Source organism: Phyllostomus hastatus, unplaced genomic scaffold (genome assembly GCF_019186645.2).
Source record: "Phyllostomus hastatus isolate PE091 unplaced genomic scaffold, TTU_PhHast_1.1 phas_contig_432, whole genome shotgun sequence".
NCBI lineage: Eukaryota > Metazoa > Chordata > Mammalia > Chiroptera > Phyllostomidae > Phyllostomus > Phyllostomus hastatus.
Genome location: NW_025333880.1, coordinates 3,265,368 through 3,291,315, shown reverse-complemented (window position 1 = coordinate 3,291,315; position 25,948 = coordinate 3,265,368). Strand labels below are relative to the sequence as shown.

At 33.6% G+C, this 25,948-nt stretch overlaps 1 protein-coding gene across 2 annotated transcripts in view; it reads right to left on the bottom strand.

Annotated features, from left to right (window-relative positions):
- The window catches only part of OTOGL (otogelin like), a 127,119-nt gene that overhangs the window by 6,261 nt on the left and 94,910 nt on the right, over nt 1–25,948 (bottom strand). For both annotated transcript variants that reach the window (XM_045845005.1, XM_045845006.1), the window contains 14 exons: nt 23,963–24,152; nt 21,218–21,432; nt 16,990–17,131; nt 15,272–15,457; nt 13,384–13,596; nt 12,796–12,900; nt 12,311–12,418; nt 11,656–11,757; nt 11,039–11,143; nt 10,915–10,955; nt 5,633–5,696; nt 4,297–4,475; nt 3,733–3,837; nt 660–779 (listed from right to left, as the gene is read on the bottom strand). In XM_045845005.1, coding sequence (XP_045700961.1) covers nt 660–779; nt 3,733–3,837; nt 4,297–4,475; nt 5,633–5,696; nt 10,915–10,955; nt 11,039–11,143; nt 11,656–11,757; nt 12,311–12,418; nt 12,796–12,900; nt 13,384–13,596; nt 15,272–15,457; nt 16,990–17,131; nt 21,218–21,432; nt 23,963–24,152 — 1,875 coding nt within the window. The remainder of the gene's footprint in view (nt 1–659; nt 780–3,732; nt 3,838–4,296; nt 4,476–5,632; nt 5,697–10,914; nt 10,956–11,038; nt 11,144–11,655; nt 11,758–12,310; nt 12,419–12,795; nt 12,901–13,383; nt 13,597–15,271; nt 15,458–16,989; nt 17,132–21,217; nt 21,433–23,962; nt 24,153–25,948) is intronic.

Genomic DNA, 25,948 nt, shown 5'->3' with positions numbered 1-25,948 from the left:
TATATACTTTATTTTGTCTAGCTAGCTACCCTCACTAAAAGATGACTTCTTGAAAAAAATTAATGAAGCCAAGCTATTTCTCTATACTTAGAAAAATATTGCCCCATACAACTGAACAAGCTCACTTTTCATTAGCAATTATTATCTACTAAATAATTAAATCTACAGAGAATAATTTTTTTTAATTCTATCACTTTGCATGGGAAATAAAGTTGTTCCAGCAACCTTCAAAGTTAGTAATAAAAAGGAAAAAATGTATCACTTTCAAAAATCTACTCTCCCAGAGGACTGTCCTAGGACAGTGAATTGCATCATAAATCTGGCTGTGTGTTTAAGAAATGAAAGTTGAATTGATTTGTTTATTCATCCATATTGAGAAAAAAGTGCTGCTAATCAAATGATTTTTCAATGATCCTTTATCTACATATTAGAAACCCAGAGGCAGCATTATGTCTATTCAGGGAGAGTCAAAGCTATTCAGAATACCACATGTAATTCAAAATGGCAAACGGAGGAACTATGATAGAGCTTATATGTATACATGAAAATAAACGATTCACCAAAATAAATAAACTATGATGTACATAGAACCTTGAAAACATATTATTTTATAAATCATATTTAATACTACATTTTCTTAGATATAACAAAGTACAAACCATTTTGCATTCAGTCTCATTAAAGGGGGGACAGACCATACTGTAGTTCAGAATCATTGTTCCTTCATCAGTCTTAACACATTCATATGTGGTACAATTATAGTGCCACATACTCCCCTCCTAAAAATAATAAAGAAAGTAACTGTTTTGCTATTAAAATCTGCTATGTTTTTTGTAGAACACTTTCTATCCTACTGAATCAAAAGTCAAGTCAAAATGCAGAAAGCCTCTTGTGACATAAAAGGTCCATCTGGAAATGTCCACAAATTTAAATTAAATTATTAAAAATACATATATGCAGTGTGCGTAAGCACCTGAGTGTCTTTTGTTGTAAATGTAAACTGACATGTAAAGTGAAGTAGAGCAATTGAGAGGAAAGAAGTGAAAGGTATCTGTTTTTATTATCAAATTAATTATCTAATTTGGTCAAGTGTCAAAGGTCTGGCTCTACTATTTCCCTCACTAATTATAAAACAACAAGTTATATTATGTAATACACCTCCTTTCTTGAGATTTGTTTATTTTCCTTTCCACTCCCTTATCACCAAAACATTTTTAAAAATCCTCAGATAATAGCGATTATTGACTTATGTTCCTAGTTTTATATACCTTATGGTTATATTAAAACCTATTCTTAGTACTTTAATTTTTAAGCATAATAACAGTTTATTTCATTCTTGATGTCAGAATTCTTATTTATAAATGAATTCAGCTATACACAACTATTACATAATTATGAGGCTATAATTGATCTATATTTTTATTTTTTATAACTTATTTTTTTAATTGATAGTCGAGCTCTGGCTTGAAGATTTTTTGTAGACTAATAAAGAATTTTAACTAACTTCCTTTTCTCTGAATTTTATTTTAGTTTATGAATGGCTTCAGGTCTTCTATGAACCATAGTTCAAAAAAATCTACAAGTGTAGGTGTAAAAGAAGATAAAATATTCAAGTCAGGAAACAGTAATGTCTGACTAATCTGAAATAAAAAAAAATTAGTTGTTCCATAGAAATTAGATTTCTAGATAACTAAAGCGTATCTTAAAAAGAACTAAGAATTAATGGTCTTATATATTTACTGACATGGCATTTCTTGTGTTCTTAAAAATATTCTGAACAGAATTTAATCTTTTATTTAAATTTTGGGGATACTATCATGAGTATCAATTATATATATATACCAGTGGTTCTTGGGTTATTGATATCTGTAAAGTTTATGTTGTCTTTTTACTAAAATTCCCAAATTACTGTATTTTTTGGTATAATATTATTTTTTTCCTCTTTTATTGATGTTCAAGTACAGTTGTCTCCATTTTCCCACCACCACTTTCCAAATTACTGTATTTTTGGAAATAGTCTTCAGTTCCTTTTCTCTCACTGTCACCTATGTCTCCTCATCATTTTGTAGGCTTCCTTTTTCAAGACTCCCTCTTTATTTATTTTTTAAATATTTTATTTATATCTTTTTAGACAGAGGGGAAGGGAGGGAGAAAGATGAGAAACATCAATGTGTGGTTGCCTCTCACAGGTTCCCTACTGAAGACCTGGCTCACAACCCAGGCATATGCCTTGACTGGGAATTGAACCAGTGACCCTTTGGTTCACAGGCCAGTGCTCAATTCACTGACCAACACTAGCCAAGGCATAGACTTCCTCTTTAAAAAATATATATTAGAAAACATAAATGTTTCTGGAATAAACAGATAAACAATATCAACAACACTATATCAATCAACACTATTTTGTACATAATTATAAAACAACAAGGAAAAAAGATAATTGTTCATTTTCCTTATTTAATAAAATGTACAGTATTGGAAAAAAAACTGTTTTTCTTTTGAATATGAGAGTAATCACATGTAATTAAGAAAACCAGAAATAATATCTACAGATAATTAAACTATTAATGGAAAAAATGTAAAGATAGCAATAATAAATTGGAACTACCTTTAGATAAATTATAAACACAATTTGTGACCTTCCTAAATCTGACCATGCCACTAACAAAATTATAAAGTTTCATTAAAAATTCTAGGGAAAGAATAGGTCAGTCTGCAAACTCTCTATGTAGAGTTATTATGGGATAATGGGAGAATTCTGAATACTTATTGTTTTTGGTATAAAGATGTGGTATAGCATTGATGTCTCTTGGGATCTTCTTTTTTTAAAATTGTCAAATATTGTAAATCTTTACTGTTATATATCCACTAAAATCATCGATACCTGAAATAATATGCTAACATTTTGAGTTTCAGATTTTTATTAAAATGCTTCATTTCAAATGAGTGAATAAAATATCATCATTCTTTTCCTGTGTAATGATTAGATTTCAGTAATTTTCAAAGCTCATTTGTCCCATGTAAAAAACTGTGAAGATCTATGATAAAACAAGCTAGAGAAACAAGTGAAACATTTTTTTACAACAGAAATTATCAGAAAGTTTAGAATGTAACTGTATCTTGTCCATTGTAAATGTGCTGTATATGGGTATGTTTATTGTATGTAGAACTCTGTGTGTGTGTTTGTTGTATGTGGGATTTTTCAAACTTATTTGACTTAAGAATGTATTCTTTGTACATACACACAAGGAATACTAAGCAGCAGAAAGAAAGAAGTAGCTCCTACCCTTCATGACAGCGTAGATGGAACTGGAGAGTATTATGCTAAGTGAAATAAGCCAGGCAGTGAAAGACAAATACCATATGATCTCACCATTAACAGGAACCTAACCAACAAAACAAACAAGTGAACAAAATAGAACCAGAGACATTGAAATAAAGAACAAACTAACAGTAACCAGAGGGGAGGGGGGAGGAGATAACTGGGGAAAGGGAGGGAAGGTCAAGTCAAGGAACATGTATAAAGGACCCGTGGACCAAATCAATGCCAGGGGAGGATTGAATGTGGAAGATGGGGGGTAGGTAGGGCAGAGGAGAGTAATGGGGGGAAAATGAGGACAAGTATAATTGAACAACAATTTTAAAAAATTTTAAATGAGAATATATTCTTCAGAAAGTAGCATAAAGAGCTGCCCCTAAGAAACATATTTTTAGGAAATAAGGAATTCCTACCTCATATATAACTGATGTTCCATTTTCCATTTGAAACTTGCAGGATACATTTTTGCAGGTACCACAACAATCATAATCACTTGGAGATGGAGTATACACCTGGTGCTGTGTATGATAATAATACATTGCATTAGCCCCACAACAGTACCAATATATAATTAACTACTCCTGGCAGTGCTTCTCAACATTAATATATGCTCTTTCAGAACACCTGCAAGCATTTCTAAGGTTGAATTTGGAGCACTTCATATAATAATTGAGTTTATATAGCTATATTAGAAATGAAGTAGAAGTTTAACCTTCATATCTGCCAGTCAGGATTCATCAAGCAGGTATAACAACTTCAGGACAAACAAGCTGTAAACAATAAGACTCCTGAAGCTCAAAAGTCATACACTGAAAAGAAAAATCTGCATTATATAGATATGTTACACATTAATAGATTATTGAAGCACTATTCAAGTGTATAAGTTTAACTTATGAGATATTCCTCAGTTCAAATTCTATAGCTACTATTTTAAGATTAATTACCTCTCACCAGAACGACTTATAAAGAATACTTACAATGTCACATTCTTTTGAACAATTCACCATTGTAAAATTCAGAGTGTGAAAGCCTGTTTGGTTATCTTTTTCTTCCAGACAGTCTATTGTATGACAAAAGTCCCCTTCCAAGTACTTTATCATAGATAGGCCAGGATTCAATACTGATACTTCTTGAAATACACACACATCATCTTTTTCTAAGAAAAATAGCCAACAAAAAGTACAATATTGAGTTTTTAATTACGCAATTAATGGAATTTTTATTTAAATCGATGTTTTCATTATGATATACAATTTTTTCAAAACCAATAAAGATCTTTATCTTTATGTATTGTTAATAACTCAGGAATTTACCTAATAATGAATGTAGCATATTTATTCCTTAACCTACAATAAGCAATCAGTCTGTAAAATCAACTCCTACTGACTGGTTGAACTTCCTCCAAAAGCTATACTTTATAGTAGATTCCAGAATTGAACCTAAGAGATTGTCAAGCTACTTGCTGTTCCCTCTTCTAGAAACCTAACATGACAATTTTGGGGGGTGGATGTATATGGAAGGAAAATCTAAACTAATAGTAGTAAGTTTTTAATGATGGGATTCTGTAACATGTCATGGTTTTTAATCATTATTTTGAGGATCAACTTTCCATTTTATTGTATTGCAAAATAAATAGTCATGTAAATCATACTTCATGATGAAAGCAGATGATATAATGTGCTAACACATCATTAAAAGCGGCATGTTAGGGTAAGCTAGAAAATGATGAGGAAATCAGTTCAGAAAATCTTTGTGCCTTACCAACTCTCAGTGTAATTAAGCCTTCTCCAATATAAAAATACAAATTTCAAGTTGTTGTATAGAAATTATATTTTCCTATTAACCTACTAATACTTAACATGAAGATTTGTTATTTCATAGAAAAATCAACTCTCTGATTTGCAGTGTTAACATCAATAATAATAAAATAGTGAGCAAAAAATCTCTCACATACAGATGTTTATTTTTTAAAGTTAAGTGTACATGAACCCTAGCATCAACTTCAAATAGTGTGAAGCTTCTGAAAAATAATATTCACTTTTCTGTCCTATTACCAAATGTCTCAGAACATTCAGAAATATTAAAAAAGAGGAAATTGAAAGTAATAGCACACTTTTATAGTTACTATTATTTTTCAATTTCCTCTTTTGTAATACTTGAACAATAAAAAAAGTACAGTTTTATATTTACAAACTGGCAAATGGCTTAAAATGTGTAATAATCTCAAGGAAAATTATTTTCAATTTATTAATAGTGAACAACAGATACCAGTTATATTTATTATAATTTAAAAGTTATAAAAAACATAGTTACCACAGAGATACTGTACACATCCACAGTCACTCTGAAAGCTGTGGTCTATTGTAGTAAATTCTCCCTATTAGAAAGATATTATCATTATTATTATTATTATTATATGACTTACCATATGACTTCTTATACTATGATAGTAAAAGATACACAATATGATATTTAATAAATTGCATACCACATAGTGAGACACATAGCAGGTATTTAATAACTACTTGCTAGTCAACAGTCTTGCATTAACCTGGTGGTCATTTAATTCATAGCACATGGAAAAAATTCACACTAAACACTGGGAGCATGATCACTTAATCTCTGTAAACTTTAATTTCCTTATCTATTAAATGAATGAAGGTGGATTTGATGACCTTTATGATCTGTCCTCACTTTAAAATATTGATTCTGAACTGCTAGCGGGCCATTGGACATAAGAAGATCCTTGCTTATCCTGGAAACTTTGCCCTGTGGAAATAATCTTGATCTGTCCTGTAGAGAGTGGTCCAGAGCTCTGATGTCTGTATCTGAGCCAGGCTGCTGTAGCATATGAGGTAGGAGCAGATCGTAGTAGAATGGTTAACAGCACAGACTGAGGAACAAGACTGCCCTTGCGCTGATCTTGCTCTGCTACTTACTAGCTATCTGACATATGTAGGGTGGGTTACTTCACCAGTCTGCTCCTCACTCCCTTCATTTCTAAAGTGGGGATAATAATGCTACCTGGCTTTTAGGATTGGTCAGAGAATTCAATGGGCCACTATAGGAAAGAGCTTAGAGTAGGGCTGACACTCAGAAAGTGCTTGTAGCCTTTAGTTGTAGTAAATTTTTGTCACGACTGATACTCAAACTTGGTCCTATTAGGGAGGGTATAGATTCCTCTAACATGTGGGTCCAGGCTTAAAGTTTCAAGAATTGCATTTTAAGCATCATCTTTTCCTAGGTACATTTAATACTGATTTCATAAAATCAGTAATAAAATAAATTTGATTCTTGACATAAGAAATGATTCAAATAAATTCATAGTACTATATAAAAGGCACTTTTCCCCATAAGCTAATAATATTTTACTTTTCATAGTGCTTTACAAATTTTAAAGTAGTTGCATAAACTTTAAATCATATGAAATTTTAAGATTTTTAGTCCTTACACAATTCCAGTGGGATTGGAAATACAATGTTAGAATAGGGGGTTAAAAAACATAAATTAAATTCTCTTACTTCACTAGCTACTCCGAAAGATTAGATAAGGAGGTATTAGGTTCATACTAACTCTTTTAAGTCACTTACCCATTTGTTTTTTAATAATAGATCCACAATGGCCAATGTGCCCTCTCAAATTTAGGCTTAAATGTCCTGTTCTTCTTTTCTACCCTACTTCCTTTAGATCTTATCCACATATTTAGTTATACTTTTATTCTCATAAGTACCCAATTCCACCAAGAGGAAATATCTCCTTAATTGTTCTATCAGTACTTAATAGTATATCAAATATGATGGGTTTTTTTGTTTTTTTTTTACTCTCAAGAAACAGAGTCACCTTAATCTGTTTCCATTTTTTTGGCTTTATGAATAGTGAGCTCCTATGATCATTCATGTGTGAGCACTTGTGTGGATATGTTTCTTCATTTCTTATGTGCACATACCTAGGAGTAGAATTGCTGGATAATATGACAACTATATGTTGAATCTTTTGAGTAACTGCCAGACTGTTTTTCAAAGCAGCTGTACCATTCTACAATCCTACTAGCAGGGTATGAAGGTTCCAGTTTCTCCACATTCTTGCCAAAATGTATTAATGTTTATCTTTTTAGTTAGTATAAAGTGGTATATCACTGTGGTTTTGATTTGCATTTAACTAATAGTTGATGATGTAAGTTAAAGAATTTTTTTCATGTGCTATTGTCCATTGTATATCTTTATTTTGGATAAATGCCTGGGTATAACCATACAATGAAATATTATTCAACAATGAAGAAGAATGAAGTACTGATACATGAAACAGCACAAATGAGCCTTGAAAATTTTATGCTAAGTGAAAAAAATTGCAAAAGACCACATAGTATATAATCCCATTTACATAAAATACCAAGAATAGGAAAATTTATAGAGATAAAAAGTAGACTAGTGATTTCCTGTGCCCGGGGAGTTTGGAGAGAAGTGAGGAGTGACTGCTAATAGGTAGAGTCCCTTTTGAGGGCAATAAAATTATTCTAAGCTTATTGTGTTGATGGTTGCACAATTATATGAATACACTGAACACCACTGAATAGTATGCTTTTAATGGCTGAATTGTTTGGTAATGTTAATTATATTATAATAAAGCTGTTACTAAAAAGAAAGAAAGAACAAAAGAAAAAAAAAGAAAGACTGCAAAAGCCTAACATAGATTCTTTAGGTTGAAATACACCTGGTGTCTATGTGAAAAACTAATGTGATGTTAAATATATGTGATTACATATATTTAGGCAATGAAACAAACACTTAGACATCACTCAGATTCAGAATGAGTACTCAGGAACAATGGGTCATGTCAATGCTTGGGTAGACATTGAACCTTAAAACTAAATTAGCATGCATGTATGGTTATGCATATTTGGGTAAAATCTAAGGATACTGAAACTACTGTTATGTCCTTTGTGCCTAGAATGATGCTAATGTATAATAGGCATTCAATAAATACTTACAAACTTTGATTCATAAATAATATTCATACATTGAAAACTGAGCTGGTAATAAACTAGATGGACCAACATCTAGCACAAATTTTGGGGGTGGGGGAAGAACACAGAGAATAGGTAAGTGAATGGTAAAAACTGACTAAAAGTGGGAGGGGTAAGGAAAAGGGAGGGACACACAGGAATGGGATTGGTTGGTTGGTGGATAGGTTGGGATAGGCAGTAAAGGCACAAGCACACAGGCATAGTTAAGGTAACAGCCTCACCAAGGTTAAAGAATGAACATAAAGAGTCCTACCCAAAGAGGCTTGAAAGGACACAGAACACAGGAGGCACAAAATCTCATAGGAAAAAGGAATAGTTTATACTGTTGTGTTGAAAATTATTGAAATGCCTCAGTGCATGCATTACCTCTTTAGGCCGGTGGGAGACCTCTGAATGAGGATGGTTCTAGGAGAATCCCAGAGTCCCTCTGCAGTGCATCAGAGTGTTTGTCCAAGGATCCAATACTCTTGGACTCTTAATGTCTCAGTCTTGTAAACTTAAAGGTTTTTTTAGAACTCTCTCTACATATTTGTCTTTTTGTTTCTCTTTTCTTTCTCCTCTCCTCATCCTGCCTTCTCTTCATTTTTCTCTCCCCCCCCTTCTCTCACACACTCATAAAATATGTTGCAAAAAGCCAGAATCTTCCATTTTGCCTTCCCAAATTCAAAGTATCCCCACTTCTCTTCTATATAGACCTCACTACACTCAAGGCCCTCATTCCTGAATGGCTATCTTAGTCTCTTGCGGATCTCCTGTCCTCTAATGTCTACTGCCCTTATCCTGCTATGCCATTTTTATAATCATTCATATCTGATACAAGACCTTTCCATCTCCTATCACATTAAATCTATACTGACCTCCTCAAGGTAAGACTGCACATTTTTAAATGGCTGGCACCATGACCAGACATAATTGGTTTCCAACAAATACTGATTGAATGAATAACAGAGAAGAATAAATGAATACATCAAATCAAAATTCCTCAGCCTTACCTTTAAAGCCCTACCCAATTCACGAGTTTTTACAGTCCTTCACCCTTCACTGTTCCTCTTCAAGTCAGCTCTCATTCCAAGAAAAAGAGGCCGTGATCCTTTAGCACACTTAACTCACTCTTTCACGCATTTACGCATGCTCACACTGGCCCCATCTGGAAGAGTTCACCTCTATTTTTTTATCAGTCCTTTTAGATTATTTATTTATTTGTTTATTCATTGATTTATTTATTAGAAAGACGGGAAGGGGGGTGAAAGAGAGGGAGAGAGACAGCAACATGAGAGACAAACATTGATCTGTTGCCTCTTGTACATGCCCGGACCAGGGACTGAACATGCAACCCATGCATGCGGCCTGACCCAGAATCAAACCAGCAAGATTTAACTTTGCAGGATGATGCCCAAACAACTGAGCCACTCTAGTCAGGGTAGTTCACCTCTTTTTACTTATTATTCCTAACCTGACTAACCTGACTATCACTTTTTTCCAAACTTTTCTTTGATGTTCATCTTCCCTAAAAAGTTCTCCATGACAATCTATACCTTGTGGTTAGCATTCTGAGTATTGTGTGGATGGTTTGTAAGAGTAAATCACTAATACTTTTTGAACACTTGTTATGTGTCAGGTACTATCTCACTATTTAATTTACATTTATTTCACTCACTGGACATAAGTATTGTTATTATTTTCACATTACAGTTAAGAGAGTGAGTCACAGCTAAAGACAGGCAAACCCACTAATAGAAACAAAGATAGTCACACTTGCTTTTGTTTTTGCTAACTTATATCTTGGCTATACTTTGTAGAGGAAATGAAAGAATTGAGACAGAATAGAAAGAATAAGGGAATATACACAAACACACACATATACAAAACAACTGCTGGTTTGAGTTCTGAAGACCTCAGTCAATCATTTCTTCTCTCTAGACCTGAATTTCCCTACTTATAAAATGAGCTAAAAATACCTACATTGTGATGATTCACTGAAATAATATACTAAGCATGTTATGTAAATTATTAAGAACCTGAGAAAAATATAATAAAATAATTATACTTTATAGATGTGTATATACTGCACACAAAATATCAAATAAGAGAATATTTGTGAAAGTTACTTATACATTCTACACAAATAATGCATGATAACTCATCATTACAGTAAATGTTAGATTAATGCTTTTGTAAAACACAATTTATTCAGACACAAAAAGCTATACATAATTAACATACAACTTGATGAATTTGGAGATATACATCCATAAAACCATGATCACAATCTATGCCAACAGTGAGATAGTATTTTTTAAATGTTTTGTTTCATTTAAGACCAATGAACTAAAGTAGATATGAGGTCAGTAAATTCTGTCACCAGTGAAAAAAATAAGGTATTGTACTTTCCTTTCTAAAGTAGACTGTAAAACATTGACAGCTAGTTAATATCAGGGCATATTATTTTAATCTACTTCAACATAACTTAAGAAAGATAATTCCATTAACTTCATGTATCAGAACTAAGAGAGGTAAAGGAAGAATAAACTGATTTAAATTATATGACAAGTCAATCGAAATATGTTCTTACCACTTCACAAGTTGGCACAACAAGTTTTTCACAGCTACATTCTAAAAGGCAAAAATCAACATTTATATTGATCAGAATACACTAATGTATTGTAATAAAACTTAAAAATATGAAAATTAATTACCACAGTGCCATATAGGACAGCATTGACCAGACACATTTTCTTTCACAAGTGTCATATCTTCTGCACAGTTGAGTAGTGGTGGGGGACAAAGATTTGGTTCACAGACTGAAGAGAAAAATCACATGGGTAAACATTAACTTCATGCAGTCACTAGTTTCACTATCTACCATTTAGTTCACCATCATTGCTGATGTAGTGCATGAACCCTATCTCCCCAGCACTGCCTCTCCCACCACCCCATTGCCATTGCCATGTGTTGGTGAGGACAAATGAGTGATTCATGGCACATACCACAAGAGTGTAGCACTAGGACTGCTCATTAAATAAAGAGCCCTGAGAAATAGCAGGAGTGCAAGAAGAGAAAGAAAGTGAAGAGGATATGGAGTCAGCTGGATTACTACAAATTCTAGGGTCATGAGACAAGTCATACTAATCTGTTTTTAGTAGGTAATGGTATTATCAAAGAAGAGCTCTTAGATATACAAAAACATAACATTCAATGTGTATTTTATATGCTAGAATTCACTATGGTCTGACATGACTATATAACTAAGATGCACTGAGCTTTTTAACATTGGACACATGTAAATATTTTAAAGTAGTTAAAATATATTTACCACAGTAATACCGAGGACAACAGACATCTGTGGTATTAAGATCCACAGTGAGAAATTCCCCATCAGTACATATTGGAATAGGTTCAGTGCAAGCTTCACAAACTGAAGGAAAAACAAAAAGTCAGAAGTTATAGTTGAAATTAAAAAATGTAATTATTAGTTAAGATTACTATATGTACATAAAATACATTATGATTAATAAAATAGAAAACAAAAAATATGGCTTTAACAGATCTTATTTGGTCCTAAAAACACTAACAGTGCTTGAGTATATTGCTTTATGCTTTCCAAGCAGTGACATAGAATACTATTTTACCAGAAATACAGGGCATTAAGATTTTTGAAATAAAAATAATATTCTAAAATAATATTCAAAATATTATTGATTGATAGATTAAAATTTTATTAATTCACTACTCCTGTAGTGAATGAATTCACTATTCACTACTCCAATTTATGGATAAATAATAGAGTAGGTACTAATGAATAATTATAATTAAAATTCTGGACTTTCTTTTCCACTGTTCTTATTCATCTGAATTCCTATAACAGCAGAATACTGGTTTCCATCAGTCCCATAAACTTTATATCAAATAAGAGATTTATCCCTACATCATTCCTCTTCTTCCAAGAAATTATCTCATCCAACACTTACCACAGATAGGACCAAAACAGCAAGGCTCATCCTGTTGAACTTGAATCATGAATTGGTCTTCTCTGCATTCTGGTATTGAAAAAGTGGGACACTTGAGTGGGTCACATTCTGCAAAAACACAAAAATATTTGAAAAATTGTATCGTTTGAGATAAAATAAATAAAATAGTGTGGTTTAGTTATCTTTGAATCTATATATTTATATATAATATTCTATTTCCTATATTTCCACAAGTTTAAGATCTTTAAAATGAGTTAATTACTATATACATGGCTATAATAGATAAGTTTATATACATGTACATAATGTGTGTGTATATATATATATGTATATGTATTTGCAGGTGAAAAAACTATCTGTAGGAAAACAATGCCACAATCTTTGATAATAGATCATTTCTTTGTAGACACAAAGAATGAGAATCTAATCCACTATTCTGAATGAACAATGACCCTCACTCTTACTCTTCCTAATTAATTACTCACCACATTGGTACTGTGGACAGCAAGAAAGAGGGCTATGGCCAACGGTCAACTTTTGACTGTCCGTACATGTCGGAATGGTGGTATCACACAAGGTCATGTCACATGCTACAAATAAGAAACAGGCATTAAAACATCAGTGAACATAATTAAAATCTTATGTTTCTAACTCCAAACAGGGATATAATTCTCACTATGCATGATTTTACACTGCAGTTAAAACCATTCTGTTCACAAAATAGGCCATATGTGAAAAGGGAGCAAATTTAAGGTTTATTTGTTACTGCCTTTCACTCTCACTTGTCATAAGTCAAAGATTCCCAGATCCATTTTATGGTCATATATTGCTGAATATTATTAATTGCTAATAGCCAGAGTTTTGCATGTGTATTTGTAAAATCAACAAAACTATAAAGAGGCAAAACTTGCTTTAAGAAAGTGCAAATGAAATTTAGGGAAATACTTCAGCTGTTACTTCAAAATTACATTTTGTAATAGCAAGCATAATGCACACCTGCTTTTACACGAAGATTATAAACATACCTATTATGTGGCATTTACTCACTATAAAGCTTCAACCTGAATACATACCACAAACTTCCTTTGAACAGCAGGACTGCTTATCAATGAAGCCCAGGACAACCTCAGCTTCTCGTTCACAAATTGGCGAGGGCTCTTCCTCACACTCAGGCTCTATAGGAATAATGCTTCCATTCTCCAAACATTTGTAGAGGGCACATTCATCAATGCCCCCATTCCAAATCTCCCCGGCAGTGCGGGGTTGGTCTTCACTGTCAGTACATGCTTAAAAAAAAGATTGACAATGTCACATCACTCACAACCTGGACACTAAAAATCAGTCAAGCTGTTATGTTTTTATTTCACACTGTGACTTGGCCCAGTGGCACAGATAACATGTCACATACTTATCCTTTCTCAGATTTGTCTTTTCATTCAGCAGATACTAGCTTATTTTTTCTTTAATGAAATTTCTGATGTAGTCCACAGAAAATATATTTTCCTCTGCAACTCTCTGTAAATTTGCATACCATCTTCTATTAATAACATAATTGGTTAATTATTTTTTCATTTTAAGTCTTGTTAACACAATTTACTTTACTTGAACAAACTCAGTAACATGAATTTAAATGTTTTAAAATGTTAATTGTTAAATATGAGTGGTGCTAGAGAACAGGTAATCCCTACCTCACATTAACATTTTTGTCTTATGAAAATTCAAAATATTTCAGCTTTAAAATGTAAATGTGGAAAGCAGGCAACAAAACAAAATATTATTTAGCGACTCTATTAGTTTTATTTTCAAAGTTTTCTTAGTGATAAATATGGTTCTCTAGTAGTCCTTTTAAGCAATAGTAAAGATAAAAGTAGTGACCAACCAGCCTCCAATGAACTTATTTTATACCATCCTATTTACCAGCAAAACCACCTCACAGGCTCCTAAAAACAAACATAAGCATGCCTGTATATTCTCAAATTTCTTCAATGGCAAACACAAACTTGTGTCTGAACCACATGTGCATTTCACTTCTACTTGTTTTTTTCTTTAATGATTAGCTAAACCTCTTTTCTTCTGATTGTGACGATGAGACATGTGACTGACAAAGTATCGTACTAAAATCTTCTCTATTTTGCAATCTTTTCATCTGAAACCACCATGGAAATAATGTGTCAGAATAATTGTTTGAAAATAAAAGTAGAGATATTAAATCTTTTCTCTCAGGTAATAATATTATCTGATATTTTTGAGTGCTATTTTTCTCCAGACATTTTTATGAAATGCTTTGTACTTTGCATTCCCACACTAAGCTTCTGATTATTTTCCCCACTCCACAGATGCATAACTCAGGCTTATGGAGGTAAAGCTGAATCACAAATACTGGAAATGATTGGAATCTGAATGTAGTTCACATACTACACTCCTTATTCTTAATTTGCTGTTCCCTTGCCTACTTATGAAAGGCATAATTAGAGATTAAAACACATCACTACCAAAGCTCCTATTTGGATAACTTCAATTGAAATCCTATTAAAATTAAACTACATTCTTTAAATTATATTTTACTGTTTATACTATTACAATTGTCCCCACTCTCCCCACTTTTGCCCAGCTCCAATCAGCTCCTTTTTCAGGTCATCTCCACATTGTTGTGTGTGTCCATGGGTCATGCACATATATTCTTTTGCTAATGTCTCCACCTTCTTTCATCCAGTTCTCTCCCCTCCCCCCCCAATAGCTGTCAGTCTGTTCCATGTATCCACACTTCTGTTTCTATTTCATTTGTTACTTTCTTTTGTTCATTAGATTCCATATATAAGTGAGATCATATATTTGTCTTTGATTAACTGGTTTATTAAATAAACAAATTCATTTCCTTTCCAATACCTAGGTTGTTCTTGATCAGTCTTTCTCAACATATTTCTCCAAGTTCTAACAACATTTTACTTGTTTGCTGCTTACCACATTCTTTCTCTGGAATGCACTGAGTTGAATATGGCCTGTGAAGAATGGTTCCATTTTCACACACACAGTCTTCTCTTAAATTCAAACAGGAAGAGTGTCCATAGAACCATCTGTTCAGACATGTTCTTGCTTCACAGGGTCGCACGCAGGCTTGATATTCCTTACCCTCTGGGCAACTCAGCTCTATGAGTAATAGAGGACAGGATTTTTTAATGATACCAGTAACTGATTTGAATTATAATAAGAGTAAGAAATGTCAGATTTCTTTCTGAAAATGATTCTTCATATTTAAGTCTCTTCAAAGTCTATTTTTTCATTTGCTACATAATCAGAAAGTTTTTAAAAATCAGTGGGTATTTTTTAGTATCTTCCAGTTGTCCAGGTAATATTATGTTAGGATAGGAAAAGTTCATCTGATTTCTATCAAAATAATATTACCAACAGGCAGCCCAAATCTAGTTGGCATAAATATAGAGTCAACTATTAAGAAGTTTCTGCTTTGTACAGTGAGAGGATATACAATAGTCTACTCAGAATAAGCAAAGAAATACACTCCAAATATGTAACTCAACCAAGCCATAAAAACAGAAAATGCTGCACGTTTATTTAGGTTGAATCCTTCACTATTAAAAGAAACTATTATCATTGAGCAGTTTCTAAATGATTTCTAAAATTCTTTTTATTTTCAGTGATCTTAAAATGTCACACTGTTAAAAAATGAACATGGAGCTGGTGGGGTTGCAAACTGGTAAAATCTCAGTGGAGAACAGTTTGACAGTATCATGTAAAATTGGTGAGGTCATACACTCCCTGTGAATCAAGCAATCCCAGTCTTGAGTAGTGATGACACCTGGGAGGGCAGGAAGACGAAGGGGATGGAAGGGCACACCAAGAGCTCCTTCATTTCTGAAGGAGAGCCATGGAGCTGCTTTTGTGATTTATTAGCCTTTCTCAGCATTTCAATCTCTTTTTTCTGGGGAAAATTAACACTTTTATGTTGGAGCATTTGAGTAACATTCATTTTGAAAGCCTTTCACCATTTAATCCACTTAATCACTATTTCCTAAATTAAATTAATAATATTTCCTGTGAAACGTTTCTGGGATTGGTGAAATGTTTAACAAATTTTTTATGAACAGTATTACAACTTGATGAGAGAGCATGAGCCCTACAGATAAAAATAAGCAAAGAATGCATACAAAGGAAAAAGGAAACACAAACATGTAATTGGGAAAATACTGAATCTAGATATCAAAGAAAGCCAGAAAGACTAATTTCTGAGAAATGGATATTATGTCAGGAAAGCAGGAAAAGGGGGCAAAAAAAACTCCACAGAATAAACAAATAAGAACAAGCTGGGGGAAGTGAGGTGGGTTAAATGGGGGTCAACAAAGTGTGCTGTAGGGTGCAGAATCAGAATCCCTGCTCAATCCTCTGTGACTTCTTTGACTTTTCAGTCTGTTTTTCTCACTAATATTATGTGAACTTGGTTTTCATTTGCAAACATGGAGGACTACTTTAAATTTAGATTAGGATAGAAACAGAAGCTACCTATGTGGGATAGCTTATCTCTAAATTGTAGGTGAGATCTATACGCATTTATCCCCACAGAATTATTTTGTCATGAAAAATGAAAAGAAAAAGAAAGAAGTGAATGCAAAAAAATAGAATGTTATTTGGCTGCTGGAAACTATTATTTCATGTTTACTACTCACCGCAGTAATCAGGCGTTCTCCACTGAATGCAGATGTCAAAATTGTTGCACAGAGCCACGTATGCAGAAGGTGCGTCACATTCATGGTTCCAAGAATTGGTATAATTAATCCACATCTTTTCACAAAAGCTCTGTGGTGAAACCTAGAAATATGTTGTGCCTTGGGATAAACTGTATTGTTTTATTTCTGTAAAGGCCCCAAGCTAGCCTAAAACTCTTTGGAGGATCAAAGGGTAGCAAGTTAATATTCATTATGATTCCTTTTGACCTTAAATTTTCAAAACTTCATAGTATTAGATGTTATCTCTGAATTTATGACATTTTAAAACACATTTTACACAAAATAAATATTTTCTGCACTGATATAAATAAACCTATCTTATAAAGATAAAAAAGAATCCCACTTTTGGATATTTAGCCAAACAAATATAAAACACTAATTTGAAAATGTGCATGAACCCTGATGTTCAGTGCAGCATCATTTACGATAGCCAGGATATGGGAACAGCTTAAGTGTTCATTGATAGACAAATGAATAAAGAGGAGTAGTACAAATATATAGATGATGGAATATTGCTCAGATATGAAAAAAAATGGAATTTTATCATTTGCAAAGACATGGATGAACCTAGAGTTTATTATGCTAAGTGAGATAAGCCAGACATAGAAAAACAAATATTATATGCTTTTTCTTCTGTGTGGTATCTAAAAAACAAAATAAATAAACAACCAAACAAAACAGAAAAACCCCACAGATAAAAAGAACAAATTGATGGTGGCCAGATGAGAGGGGTGCAGGGAGATGGATGGAAAAGGTGCAAGGGATTAAAAAGTACAAATTGGCAGTTAGAAAATAATTATGGGAATGTAAAGTATAGCAGAAGGAATACAGTCAATAATATTTCAATAACTATCTATGGTGTCAGATTTATTGGGGTGGACACTTTGTAAGGTATGTAAATGTCTAATCACTATGTCATACACCTGGGACTAGTATAATATTGCACGTCAACTATAATTAAAAAGGATGCATAACATGGACAACAGTGTGGAGACTGATGGAGGGAGGGAGGTATAAAGGGACTAAATGGTAATGGAAAAATAATAAAGATTAAATCAAAAAAGATGGAAAAGAAACAGTATGTGGATCTAGCAAAGGTCCATTTCTGATATTGCATTTTGGGTTACCTTTGTTTTTTCTATATAATGAATAAAACTTCGATCTATTATAGATGAAATTGGAAGTGCCTGAAGCTTTCTCTAATGATACATGTAATGATAATATAACGGCATTACTAATTAAATGAGTTTATAAATACATCTCAAAAATATATATCAATATTATACATTGTTCAAATAATTTATTTTATTTGACATACCTAAATTTAATTAGGAGCCTATTTTTTCCTACAGGTTATTTCATTTTGATCTACAGATGCCTGAAATCCAAATAATTTAACTTGTAACAACCTTTATTCCAATTTTTCTCTACACTCATTCATTCAGCAAACATACTAAGCATCTACATTCTGGCTGATTGTTCTATAATGTAGCTGTAATTTCAGTTTGGACCTGGGAGGAGGTGAGTAACTTTTACCTGCTCTGCTGCCATCTTCACCCCCCCGCCCCTGCAAGCACATACATTCAGATGCTAAGTTCTGACATAGGTCAAAGTATATACAATAAAATGCTTTAAAAATTTCATATTCCATCAACGTCCATATCTGTAAAAATCATGATTCAACTTCCTTTTTAATCTCCTTTGTTGACTTTCCTCAGTTTCCAACCCTTTTACACAGAGTACATGCCGTGGTCACTGAGATCCTCCTAACTGTCAAACCCCAGGAGCACTGGTATTTTAAACCTTTCCCAAGCTCTCAGAGGCTCATGAAACAATGAACACTTCCTGCTCCTTAGACCCTCTGTTTCACCTTTGAAGGCATGGTACTCTATTGCCTGTGCATCTGGTCAGTTTTCTCTTCTGCCTCCCATTCTGAGTGTTTCTCTAGACCCCGTCTTCACTACAAATGCCCTTCCTGGTCTCACCCATTTTCAGTTTCTAACACCATCTTGGGCATTTAAATCTTTGTGTTGGTTTCTTCATATGTTAAATCGAGTTACTAATAAGCCTACTACTGCTTGAGATTGCTGTGAGTTAATATGTGGAAAGTGCATAGAACAAACTCTGGCACATCCTACATTAATTAATATTTTAAAAATCATATGTACTGATAACTCCTCCAAACCTGATCTCTGGCCTCAACTTACCTCCTCTGAGTTCTAGAATTATGTTTCTAGATTTTTTTGGGACTTAACTTACTCAAAATAAAAATGTATATCCTTTCACCACTTAACAGTTCAAATGCTACAGGAGGAGTTCTCCTGTACCCTCCTTCCCTCCATTCATTTATGCATATTTCCATAATTTATTGAGCACCTAACTACATATCAGGCTCTATGCTATGCACGAGGAATACAAAGGTGAATAAATCAGATCTCTTCTCTGCCTTGTGGATCTCAATTTAAAAAAGTCTTTTAGGAGTCAAGAGGAGTCACAATGCTAAAATAAACGGAAGGAGGGAAGTATTCCAGCTGGGGGCACAGTAAGCATAAAAGCCTATTGACAGGAAAAAACCTTGGGATATTCCAAGAGTTGAAAGGAGAAAGCCTGATGTTTAATAGGCAAGAACAGTGTAGCAGTGAAGAAGCTGGAAGAGGACAGGCCAGGGCATAGAGGATCTGGTAAGTATTAATAAATGTTTGAGATGTACTCTAAGTGTACATTGATGGGATTTAGGTAGAGAAATGATACAATCCTGCTTTCAGTTTTCAAAGATCATCTGCCTGCTATGTGGTGATTTGTAAAAAAGGATGATTAGAGGCAGGGAAATCAAATTATGAGCATCCTTTCTTTTGCCATCAAATTCCCTGGGATGACCCTAAGGGAAAAGTTGAGGCTATCACACACTAAATGGTATTTGTGTTGCCTCACTATGGTCTGAATTGTAAGAAGAAGTTGCTGGATTTAACCAACCTTCCACATTCCCAGTTAAAAATGCAATTCTCACAAATTGTTCTGCTTTTAAAGACATTACAATGACACTGAGATGAGTTTTAAAGTATTTGTTATTTTTAGTGCATATATTGATAAATGTAAAGATTTAAAACTTGTTTGCAACCAAATCTCTGAGTAAAGCTGAACCTCCAGAATTATGTCCCATTTTTGTCCCTTTGCCTTTGTCTTCAGGGACCAGTAGAGGGCAGGCTGAGAACTGTGACGTCTGTACTTCCCCTGTCTTAGCAGGGCAGGGGCTCCACAGTGGGCACCTTTCTGCTTTCACAATTCCCTCACTCTTCTTTCCAGGAACTTCCCACCCACATGCCTTGCACTAAACTTCCAATGTTTCCTAACCTGAGCTTTTACACCAAGCTTACCCTTCCATATATTATTTTTTCCTGCTTAGGTCTCCCTTCCTCTCTTCTCTCTCCTGGAAAATGCATTCTTCTAAAAAATTCAAATGTCTTTAAACTCTGGGAAGTTTTCTTCAAACCTGAGCTTCTATGTGTATCTCTCAATGTATCTACTCCCAGGCTTTCCTTCCCAATAGACTCTTTGCAGGTAAGTGGAAGGTTTTATTCATCTTTGGATCACAGTTTAACACAACACCTAATAGGTGCTTAGATACTCACTAACTTTTCCTCAAATGATTCATGAAATGCTGTATTTGTCTGTCCTTTGTTTCTAATAATGGGTTTTTTAATATGCAGATTATTTAAAATATTTACAAGTCACCTAAAGTCAGAAAGTTAGAGACTAATAAAAAACAATTAAATTGAATGTGTGACAGGTTCTATTATAAGTATACACCTAAGAGGCCACGATCATAGGGAATAGATTAAACTGTCATTATCTTGGTTTCTACACTGGGTTAAGAAATGACACTGATCTCTTTTCTCTAGAGGCATTTATTTCATAGGATGGACTTTCATTTTTCTGGAAAGCTGTAGATATAGTTCTGAAAAAACATAGGGAGAAAAAAGATAATAACACTTCCTCTTTATATAAATCTGTAAACAGCAAATGATTCTAAATTCCAAAGCATACTGACAGAAGGCTCGGAGATAAACTAGTCTGGTAGAAAAACATCATGGCGAGAACAGGAATTCATCAGCTTTACTCTCAAAATGTCTAACATAACAGTTCTTAAATATGATCACTTTCAACTTACTTTATTATGGCATGGAGTGAAAGCTTTTCTGTTTAATAACTCAATGCAGTGACTGCAGTCATACTCAGTACAATTTCTAACAGGTCTTCTCGTTGTTACTTTAAATAATTTCTCAATTTCCCAGCTCTCAATAAATAATTCTATGTCTTCCATATTTGTAATAATTGTGCCATTTTGCATCTTTAGATCATCATCTGGATCGTCATTGCAAATTCCTAGAAAAATATTTGACATTTAGAAGGATTTTTTTTTTACTTAAAATGTAGGCAGCAGAATTAAATCATTTAAATAATAATTGATTAAGGTTAATGATCCTAGGAGTCAAGATATATGAAAGAACCATAGGAAGTAAAGAAAGAGGAAGTTGATTTTATCCTTATACTTTCCACTAGTCCTATGTCCTAATTTATGAACAAGTTCTTTAAATCTGCCAAATATTCCCCATAATAGTGGGCATTTGGTGATCGCACCCTAGCCATCTACTCCCCCAAGGAAACCCTGCCTGAAAACATTAAATTATTTCTTTCAGAAATCGCCCCTGCCCCATCACCTAGTACATGACAACACTTCAGGGGAGGGGCCTGATAGGCATAAAGGTAATCCTCACACCTTTTATTAAAAACTGTTACAAGTATTCCAGGCATAAACCAGTCAGCCTGTGGCAGTCACCAGACACATAGATTTGTTCAACATTCATTGCCAAGCTCAGAAATTGACCTAGGAATCTAGGACACAGACAATCTCCCTTCCTGGGGATGACAGGGACTGTTGATGGCCATTGTGCTGTGACCTGCCTCGACCTATCTGCCTTGAGGATGGACAGACTGAGGAGAGAGCTTCCTGTTCACCCAGTGGAGTGCAAAGCCGAAGGCAGTACAGAGAAACGGATCTGGAACCTTGATCATAACTTACATGAATCTCATCCTACCTTAAGACATAATGTTTCTCAATTCCCAAGGCTCCTAGCTATAAAAGAAATGAGTTAAACATTTTTTTCAAAATCAATTCTTATGTCATTATCAATAAAGGCTGCTGCTGCCTCAGCTGCCCCAGAGCTTGTGAATATACAGAGGACTGAGTATAGCGCAAAAGCAAACACATCCACCAAGACAAAACTCAAGTGAACTATACTCTAAAGCAGCTACTATTTTTATAATTTTCAAAGCCTCTGAGTTATTACTGACTTGTTTATAATCAATACTATATACTCAATAATAACTAATATATTTCTACAATAAACTCTTTTAATCATCATAAAAGTTTGTGCTACATGTAACATACTCTAATTGGACAACGAAAGATGTAAACCATTTTGGCTAATTTTCCCACTAAATGCTTTACATTTTTAGAAATATGTGAGTTTGGTGTGATTTGTGAGGGCAAGGACTTATTTATTTCAAGTTGTCAACACCAAGCAAGAATAGTGCCAGACACTCAGAAGGCAATCCATAAACTTTTATTCAATTACTATTTAATCCATAAACTTTTCAATTACTATTTAGTGATATTAAAATAGATGTATTTGTACTAACATTTTTTCACTGTGTGCATTGAGCAATGTGTTAAGTGCTTTTACAATCCCTTTCACATACAATTCTATAAACAATCTCAAAGATATATATTACTATTTTCATTTTATTTTATTTTTATCCTCTCCCTAGGACATTTTTTCATTGCTTTTAGAGAGAAAGATAGGGAGAGGAGAAGGGAGAGAGAGAAATATTGATGTGCGAGAGAAACGTCAATTGGTTGCCTTCCACATGTGCGCCAACTCATATGGTTGTGGGATAGAACCTGCAACCTAGACATGTGTCCTGACCAGGAATCAAACCTGCAACCTTTCAGTTATAGGACAATGCTCCAACCAGCTGAGCCACACAGGCCAAGGCACTATTCCCATTTTAAAGATGAGGAAGCTGATGCTGAGCACAGAGCTGGAAATGGATACCACTTCTTAACTTTCTAGGAGACACCACAGCCAATATTATTCTTTTTATTTTGTTATGTGCAAAATATATTTCTAATTTGTTTTCTTTGGCTTGAAATTCTTTGTATTTATGTAACATATACAATGAAACAAAATTAGGTTTATAATTGTGAGTACACAAAACAATTTATTCTCTAATTTTTATATTATTTTCCATATGAACATCTGTGAACCTACTTTCCCCCACCCTGCCTTGTGACAGTAAATTTAGGTGTAAAAGTGCATCTAGACTTTACACTTTAAAATAAAACTTGAATAACTTGTCAGAAAATTGTATTCCCTGTATATATAACTTTCAAGATGGTTTTAAAAACTGTTTTCCTTGATTTCAAACTAAAAAATAAAATAAGAAACAAAGTTATTTAAGCCTTTAACCTCATTTTCTATGCCTCATTTTCATCACTTACAAATTAATCTAGTGTCTATTCATAGGGCTATAGTTATAATTAAATGAGTTAAAGTATGTAAAATAATGCCTAACACTTCATTATTTTTTAATAAAGGCAAGGTAGTAGGAATATAAACAGTATTGCAGTAATAATAGTGCTAAGCATATAGCTCCATAAAATACCCACATTGAACAGTTATTTCTTGCTTCTTAGCCCATTCTTGAAAATCATTACTTCCCTCAATACTCACATGAGGCTCTGAAAGTTAATATCACATCTCAAATCAAAAAAGTATGGCAATAGGAGTCACAACCGTAATGGGAACAGGAAAATAAAGCTAGAATTTGAGATTTGAAGAGCAATGCTCACCACAAAGTCCTTCTGTGTAAGACGACAGGTTAAACTGAGAGCCGAAATGAATGTCTAAGATTCCTGTAAGATGAGCCCACTTTATGATTAGTCCAGATGGGGTAGTGATCACATACATAGTACCAGAGTCCTCTATCAGCAGTTCTTGATTTGAAAAGGGCAAAGGCACAACAATAGAATCCACTTCTATCTGAAATTACATAATACATTTACATCTGCTAGAAAAATGTGTTATATGTACACTTTTTAAAACTAGGAGAATTCAGATTATCTCATTTCTTCCAATTTAACATAAACTATATTTTATGTTTTTAAAAATGTATTTCTCTGGTGCTGCCACAACTTCTCATAACTTCTAAGGTCTTTTATTGTGCTTTTGTTGTGTCTTGCTATATAGTCAGTATTTTTTAAACCCTATTGCCCTTTATTTTCTTCAAAACTTAACTGTTCTTCTGTTATGTAAGCTTTTCTGTCTGTTTCCCTTAAGATATGCTGATTATACCACTATGTACTAACATGAATTTAAGGTACATAATAACTTAGTTTCAGGATGTTTTCTTTAATCTGGTTCTTTCTTTGGCCTTCTAACTTAGTATTTAACTATAATATTTATAACAATCATCTGTCAGGGTTAGTAAAGATTAGAATTCCCACCGATTTTACTTCCTAGGTTTGAATAGGATTGCAGACTCTGTATTTTTAGCACGTACTCTTGGTAATACACATGTAAGCAGTCCAAGGAATACACTTTGAAAAACAGTGCTTTAAAAAATAATTTCATTTATTTATTTTTAAAAAGGGGAAGGGAGGGAGAAAGAGGGAGAGAATAATCAATGTGTGGTTGCCTCTCATGCACCCTCTACTAGGAAACGGTCCTGCAACCTGGGCATGTGTCATGACTGGGAATCAAACCAGTGACCCCTGGGTTCATAGGCTGACACTCAATCCACTGAGCCACACCAGCCAGGGCCTGAAAAATAGCACTTTAAATAATGGCAATAACATGGAACTATGAGCTGTAACCAGCAGTAAATTTATAGAAGTTATACCTGACCAAACATTCAATTTCTCATCTTCGTATCCTTTTCATATGCCACTCTTGATCTAAAACATCTCTCCACTTGCCTGTTAATATCTACTCATTCTTTAACACTTATTTGAGATGTCACGTTTTCCAAAAATACTTATTTGACCCTCCCATAAACTGCATTAAATTATCTTTCTTTTGGTTTCCATGTCTTGGTCATAATTCTGTCACTATATCTCCTACTGCTTTCTAATTGGCAGATAATTACATTCATGCTTCCCACACACAACTACAAGTAACTTCAGATCAGGACCTGTGTTGTTTTTATCATGAAAACTCTCACTAAATGATATTTTAAATTAATTAATTTTAACTGAATACATAATCAGTGATGAGTTCAGCTGAGGCCAAAAACACACCCATCTGTCCGAATGCTTACAGTAGCAGCACTGACCCAGTTTGAGTTTACTTCCCACCCACTTCCTGTTAATATATCAGCCTCATTAAAATCAAAGTTATAGTCAAATGCTATCATTCAAAAAGTACCTCTTTCATATTTCTAAGTTTAAAATTAAACTTTCTAACATTTACCATATTTTAGGATTATTTTAATATTGTTTCTATCTAGAATCTATGATCTTGTGCTAACAGAATTATTTCCAGAAAGCCTATAACATCCCAGCTATTTTGAACAAAATCTCTACACATTATTTTCTTATATTTTGGAGAGAAACTTTTAGATCTGAGTGAGACTTCCAGCTTATAATTGATTCCTATCTGGTAAATATATGTGATTCCTTGCTCTTCTTTAGTACACATCAATAAAGTTAACTATTCCTTTTTTCTTTCTTATTTTAGCTATCACTTTTTTGCCAAAAAATAAATGACATCAACATTTCAAAACTACTTCCATCTATTCTCTTGGTGGTCTTCACTCTGGTATTCGTGACTATTCCTCT